The 7,686-nt window shown below is 32.3% G+C and overlaps 1 protein-coding gene across 1 annotated transcript; it reads right to left on the bottom strand.

The window, feature by feature from the left end:
* Positions 1-227: 227 nt before the first annotated feature.
* On the bottom strand, positions 228-3,248 carry LOC110867135 (cytokinin dehydrogenase 6). Its single transcript, XM_022116274.2, has 5 exons — positions 2,535-3,248; positions 2,099-2,226; positions 1,742-2,002; positions 1,071-1,333; positions 228-693 (listed from the first exon to the last, which is right to left on the bottom strand). Exons 1-5 carry the CDS (start codon positions 3,163-3,165, stop codon positions 372-374), a joined length of 1,605 nt encoding a protein of 534 aa, XP_021971966.1. The 5' UTR covers positions 3,166-3,248; the 3' UTR covers positions 228-371.
* Between the last annotated feature and the right edge of the window lie 4,438 nt (positions 3,249-7,686).

Here is a 7,686-nt window from a genome sequence, read left to right as displayed (position 1 = left end):
CATGTGCAGTTACCCACCTTGCACATGGCTCAGGCCAACCCTCGCAACCGACCTTGAAGGTTCTCACGGTCCTGGCTTCTCGCTCTCCTTACTTAATCGAATAGGGTCCTTGAGACTCCAACCTCAAGACTCCAATTTTCTTGATGTTTGCTAATTCTAAGCTCGAGATGACAAGGAACGACATCCCAATGGATATATGCTCCAACACAACCATAATAACTACCACAAATGGAAATTACCATGTTATATATCATATATTTTCCATTGTTACAACTGATCTAGTGGAAATCACAACATGTTTCTAATTAATATGTACAATGTAATCAATTAATAGCTTCTTATGCCTTCATACATACAAGAGATAAATATTATCATAAAGAATTAATTGCTTTTTGAAATATCCTCTGGCCAGGAGTTAATATTGCCAAAGGGTCATACCTAAATTTCCTTCTAACAAAAACTTCCCATTGACTACCAAAATGTTTTTTCCACTCTTCTTGTGTGTTGTAATGTGGCAAATACTGTTTGGTTTCGAGGTTAGCCGTTTCGCATACTTGTAGAATCCTTTTGTTTTGGCTTAGGATGTTTTCTAAGCTGTCTGTCCCTGTTGAAGATGGCATTGCTGATGATAGAAATGCCACTAAGTAGAACACATTCTCTTTTGGTGTCACCATTGATGTTTTAGTGTTCCACCTACAACAAAGTACACAAGCAACCAACATTTAACCTCAAATGAAGTCCAAAAGTTTTGAAAACAATTTTCACTATTATATTTATAAGGGTGGCGATTTGTGATACAACCCGCAACAAGAAAGAAAAATAATCAGGTTCTGGGTTGTCATATCTAACTCGTTTAATAAATGGGTTGTGTTCAGCTTGACCTGTTTAACGTGTTTTATTAAATGGGTCATGTTCAAGTTGATTTGTTTAACACGTTCATTTAAACACATCAACCATACTCGTTGTTTCCGACTTATATTACCCATTTATTAAGACGATCGTACCCGTTTAACACGTTTACAACTTGATTACAACATGTTTAAAATTTTGATTATGTGATTGTGTATTACCTTGACTTGTCAACGGGGTAGATGAGTATCGGTCCATTGCTAGTATCGGTTAGAATTTTCCCAAAAACTTCATTAGCAAATTGGTGTATTTTGCTTTTGGGAACAAGAAGATTTAACCATGGATGAGGTACATCCCACAATCCTTTTTCTTGCAGTTTCAACTCAGAAACATGAACTCTGTCCAAAAAATCCACATAGGACACTTCTGATATAAAGAGTGTGAATTCGTTGTAGTTCAATTTTGATAACAAGCTTTCAATTTTCTGCATATATAAAAAACAATTTTAGTAAAATAATGTTATTATGTAATCATATTTGAATACAATTATTATTTACAAAGATTAAACTTAATGGATATTATTAGAGGTAGCCATTACGACCCCTTTACTTAATAATTGTTGACTCGGATTGTTTTATCTCTGACGAGTCAAAATGATATAATGAAAAATGGCCTATATGAAAACGAGTCAAATGGGTTGAAAATTTCTCTAAAGTGTATTTTTAACATGTTTTGATCCGTACTAAAAATTTGGACTTTAAGTGTTCCCTAGCAACTCAACAAACCCGACCAGTTTTGACCCGTATTAAAAATATCCATTTGACCCATGACCCAACTCGCCCGACTAGTCCATTGTCATTGAAATCTATCTCTTATATTTCTATAAAATCACCTGATCAATGGTATGAACATCTTCCTGCTTATAATACTTGGCGATTTCCAGGCAGAAAATGGTTTTTCCTTCGGAAACAAATCGTCTAGCTCGAACTGGATCTTTATTCTTAAAAGATGATCTCCAATTATTTAGGAGCCCGGTTCTGTTAATCAAAACAAACCCTTCAACATAATCAAATGAATTGTTGGATGATATTAGTTGTTCTTGATCCTTTGTAAATGTAGCAAAATCCAAGTAAAGAACTTTAATCCATTTGACCTGGTCAAGATTATCAAAATCAAGAGATCAGATCAAAGATTTACACAACCCATATTTGATATTAAGATCAAAAACTGAAATTTATAATCTTTTTACCATTTCCGGGGCGGGTTCAAGCGAAATATGAGCTCGCGTAATGATCCCAAATTGCCCAAGTCCTCCAAGAACACTATGATATAGATCAGAATTCATTTCTTTTGTACATGTTACTACTTCTCCTGTCCCTAAAAAAATATAAGTTCAAAAATAAATAAATACTTATTAATGATATTTTTATTGAATTTACCATCATACCCTTCAAGAGTAGTCTTTTTCAAATAATACTCATTCAGTCATTTGTTCCAAAAACTATACTTGTACTTTCTCTTTAATTGGTCCCCAAATAAAGTATACAATATATAAATATGACAATGTTGTTAGTTTGTCATCATGGCATTGCCAATTGCCACATCTTTCCAAACTTTTGAGCAAAATCTTCTAAAAAATAATAAGAAAAATCAACTGACATAAGTATAATGTTTTATGGAAGTACCTGTAACAACTTGTAACTGGTGGACATTATTGATCTGAGGTCCATGTCGAAAAGCTTGACCACTAATCCCGGCATTAGACAAAGTACCACCAACGGTTAAATGAAGATAATCTGTCCAAGATTTCGGGGCAAACCCATATTTTAAACTCTCGCGCAAAATATTAATCCAAAGTTCACCACCCGAAACATCAACAAAAGGTGTATTCGTGTTCTTCCCATCAACATGAAATTTCATTTCTTGAGATTTCGCGAGTGATTCCATGTTTACGACCACCCCTTGATGAGCTTGGGCTTGACCTTCGAGTGAGTGACCGTGACCACGTGGTGCAATGGTTAACTCGGATGTTGGTCCCATTTGGAATATATAGTTTACTAGATTTGAGATATCAGAAACTGATTTAGGGTATAGAACGGCTCGTGGGAGGAAGCTGTATCGGTTGCCAAAATCTTTTGATGCATGGTGGATGTTATGGAAACTAAGTTCACCATCTAGTTTTAACTCTTTCATTAAATAAGTGGTGGTTTCATGGTTGGGAAGATATGTTGTAGAAGAGATTTTGTTTTTGTCAAAAGTGTAGCTTAATATGAGGGCTAGGAGAATCTTGATAACAAGATTAGGATGTTTAAGCATGTTGGCGGTTGGTAGCGGTTGGCGACGGTTGGTGGCAGTGGTGGTGGTGACAAAGGGAAGGAGGTTGTGTTAAGAAAGGAGATGGTGTTTGGAACCAATGAGAAAAGAGAGGTGTTTGAGGGCTTTATAAAGAGGAATGAGATATGATGCATGATGCATGATGTAGTTGTCAAAGTTGTCTTTTTTTATGTATAGTATTTCACCATGCAAACCTAACAAATTTGGACCCAATTAACGTTTTTTAATTAATGGGTATTTTTGGATGCGTGTTTTGACTGTCCTATTGATAAGAACAGCAATCTTTCTTATGATTATTCAGTTTGCAACAAGCATTTTTAAGACAACATATACACTCATTAAATTATTTGTTACCCGAAACATGATTTCTAAATGCGTATCTTGATGCCCATATTGCCGATTATAATCACTGGTTAATCCAAAATTTTATGTTGTGAACATATGTCACCCGGGAGTCAGATACATATATAACAAAAATAAGTACCAAATACAAGATAGTTTAAAAAAAGTTATTAGTGTCACATAACATCGGTATTGACTACATCGATCACTCATCACTCGAACAACCTTGATCATAACAAGATCATAATCAAAGAAACATGTAAGTAATAGAAAATTTGGTTCTGGAACATCCCTCGTATTTCTTTAGGTTACAAATAGTTTTTTTATTTTTTTTAATTTTTTTTAACATGTATCTAAATAGAATGTAATTTATATCCGATGTTCGATTTTTCTTCTAACCAACTAGAACTCGAGTTTTTTTTTTTCTTTTAAAGAAAAGTGGCCTTTTACAAAGAAAATTCCATTGATCCCCATTAAACTTTTCATATAATATTTTTTTTATCGGTTTCATATGTTTGAGTATGTCGGGTTTGTTTTGTGTTAGTTAATGAAACCAACTTTCACATAAAATATGTATAAAAGTGATTTTGTATCTACAAGCAATAGCAAAAGGTTTGGCAAATCCTTGTTCAGTTGTTTTTTTAGTTGCCAACCTTTTGAAAACTTTTCCGGTTTTTACGTGTCTTCTATGGACATTATGTATGATGACTCATTTCCTTTTGGTTAATACTCAATGTTTAAAAAAGAAAATTAATTGTCACAAATTAATATATACAAATTTTTATTATTCAATAGTTAGGATTTTAGGAGACAAGTATCTATGATGTCCTGAAATCTTACTAGATCCTTTGTTTTCGGCATCACATATAGATTTTTATGGTGATCACTAAAATCAAAGGATTTTCACAAAATGATAGATTCCTCGTCAAGATGCAAGATACAAACAATCAGTTGGAAATTATTTATCAGTAAAGATTATTTTTAGTAGTAGCACAAGGGTTTTTAGTTTTAAACAAAACGAAATTTTCATTAAGAAAGTTGTAAAAGAATATATTTTATATTGTCATGTCAATTAATATTTAGTAACGACATAGTCATTCATTAAGAAAGTTGTAAAAGAATATATGTTATATTTTCATGTCAATTAATGTTTAGTCATAGTGGGCTTGATCATTTTCACCAATCAACTTTTAACAGTTGTGCATTATAAAAAACGAAATCTCACTATTAAAATTTTTTAATGGAAATTGTAAATCACTGACGGACCACTAAAGTATGATCGTATTACTAACGAAATCACTCGATTATATCCATCTCCACTAGGCGTAATGCCTATACACCAATTCAGAAGGAAACCCAATAAATATAAGAAAATCCCCTTATGAGAATCGAACCCAAAACCTATCAGCCTTAAAACCTTATTCCACTCTAAAGATACCATCAGCCTATAAAACGATTATGTAAAGGGTCATAAACATTCTGAAGTAGTTTTCAAAAAGTTGGCAAATAATATATGCAATTATTTTAGTAATTGGTCAAATACACATAATCACAACGTGCTTTATACGGATATTTCCATATTATATGTTTGTGTTTTTATTATTAAAATAAAAATGAATTTTATGTACCAACAAAATGTACTACAAGATGTTTTTAACTTTTCTTTCTAATTATTAATAATAGAAAAAATAGAATATCAATTAAATAATCTATTTCTGTTAAACAAAAAGAGTAATATGCACACACGCATATCTAATTATGTATACATATACACTGAAAGGTTTAAATACGAAATACTCTTAACGTGTAACGATACACGACCATTAATATAATATGCATAATTATTCAAATAACGTGCGTAATTAGAGTTGAACAAACCCATACATAATTATGCAAATAACGTGCGTAATTAGGGTTTAACTCAACCCATGCGTAATTATGTAAATAACGTGCATACTTATGTATTATAATGTGCGTAATTATGCAAAGTTAATTACTATTGTGTCATCGCATTCAATTGAAGACACATATTACATCAAATGTGCGGTTGAGATGTTTGCGTACGTGTCACACGATAAAAATGGTATTGGACGTTAACCAGCCTATATATATATATATATATATATATATATATAGGGAGGAGCTCATGCGAGAACCACCCTTATTGTGAGAACCTTGAGAACCAATGTGAACACAACCTAAAATAGCTAAAAAACCTAAAAAAAACCTAAAAAAACCTAACCCCCAACCCCCCCCCCCCAAAAACCTAAACCCCCACCCCCCCCCCCACCCAAAAAAAACCTAACCCCCCCCCCCCCAAAACCTAACCCCCCCCAAGCTAAAAAAACCTAAAAAAACCTAAAAAAACCTAAAAAAAACCTAACCCCCACCCCCCCCCCCCCAAAAACCTAAACCCCCCCCCCCCCCAAAAAAAAACCTAACCCCCCCCCCCCCCCCCAAAAAAAAACCTAAACCCCCCCCCCCCCAAGCTAAAAAAAACCTAAAAAAACCTAAAAAAAACTAAAAAAAACCTAACCCCCACCCCCCACCCCCCCCAAAAACCTAAACCCCCCTCCCCCACCCCCAAAAACCTAACCCCCCCCCCCCCCCCCACCCAAGCTAAAATGCTAAAAACTAAACCCCCAAAAAACCTAAAAAAATCTAAAAAAAATCTAAAAAAATCTAAAAAAATCAAAAAAAAAATCTAAAAAATTTTTTTTGATTTTTTTAATATTTTTTAGGTTAAAATCGCTACTTTTCGAAGCAAAAAAAAAAAATTTTTTTTTAAAAAAAAAAAAATTAAAAATTTTTTTTTTTTTTTTGATTCGAAAAGTAGCGATTTTAACCTAAAAAATATTAAAAAAATCAAAAAATTTTTTTTTATGTGATTTTTAGCTATTTTTAGGCATTTTTGGTGTGTTCACATTGGTTCTCGCGGTTCTCACAATAAGAGGTGGTTCTCGCATGATCTTCTCCCTATATATATATATATATATATATATATATATATATATATATATATATGGGAGCGCTAAAATGAAAACCAACTCCAGTTGTAAGAACCGAGAGAACCACTTTTTAGCCATTAGATCAACAAGATGGATGGATGAGATTAAAAGTTACTAAAATTAATATTAAATACGTTTTGTCTTATTATGTCTTTAATATTTTAATCCAAAAGGTTAGTTTGGTAAAATTACTTTATTTTGTCTTTTTGTATTTATTGTTTTTTATTACTTTTGTGTATTATTATATTAGTTTAATTTTTTAAACATTTTTTTTATTAAAAACATATTTAAATTCAGAATTTTTTAAATGATTTTTTATACTTTTTACATTTTACGTTTTATGTTTTTACGTTTACCTTTTTACATTTTAATTTTTACGTTAAAAACTTTACGTTTTACGTTAAACTTTCTACGTTTTACATTTTACGTTAAACTTCTTACGTTTTACGTTAACGTTTTTGCGTTTTACGTTAAACTTTTTTACGTTTTACGTTAAAAACTTTACGTTTTACGTTAAACTTTCTACGTTTTACATTTTACGTTAAACTTTTTACGTTTTACGTTTTTACGTTTTTACGTTAACGTTTTTTGCGTTTTACATTTTACGTTTTTACGTTTTACATTTTATGTTAAACTTTTTACGTTTTACCTTTTACGTTAAACTTTTTACGTTTTACGTTTTTACGTTAACCTTTTTGCGTTTTACGTTTTACGTTAAACTTTTTACGTTTTACGTTTTACTTTTTACGTTTTACGTTTTTACGTTTTACGCTAAACTTTTTACGTTTTACGTTTTACATTTTATGTTAAACTATTTACGTTTTACGAAAAACGCTCTGTTTTTGGAATAAGCCGACGACTCAAGTTGTCGTTATCTTTTAAAAACTCAACAATTTTCAACAATATAAACGCAATATATAAAAACGCCGAGCCTAGTCAACGTTTTGACCCGATAAAATCGGCCCGTGATCCGAAACGACCCTACTTTAGGCCCTACATGTATTGTGACAACCTCTCGTTGACCAGCTTTGACCGAACCAAACCCGAAGTCTGACTTGAAACTAACCCGAACCAAAATCGCCGTTGACACGAAACGAACACTTGAAACACGTACTTGAATCTGATCAACATATGAACAAATCTTCAACCAAAC

Source organism: Helianthus annuus, chromosome 1 (assembly GCF_002127325.2).
Source record: "Helianthus annuus cultivar XRQ/B chromosome 1, HanXRQr2.0-SUNRISE, whole genome shotgun sequence".
Lineage (NCBI taxonomy): Eukaryota > Viridiplantae > Streptophyta > Magnoliopsida > Asterales > Asteraceae > Helianthus > Helianthus annuus.
This window is presented reverse-complemented; position numbering and strand designations above follow the sequence as displayed.

Bases quoted from the DNA above. Each gene is read 5' to 3' on its own strand.
- LOC110867135 (XM_022116274.2), bottom strand. From the start codon at position 3,165: ATGCTTAAACATCCTAATCTTGTTATCAAGATTCTCCTAGCCCTCATA. The intron at 2,227-2,534 runs GTACTTCCATAA...ATATTTTTTTAG, and splicing joins CCAGTTACAAGTTGTTACAG to GGACAGGAGAAGTAGTAACA. The intron at 694-1,070 runs GTAATACACAAT...ACTTTGTTGTAG, and splicing joins TACCCCGTTGACAAGTCAAG to GTGGAACACTAAAACATCAA.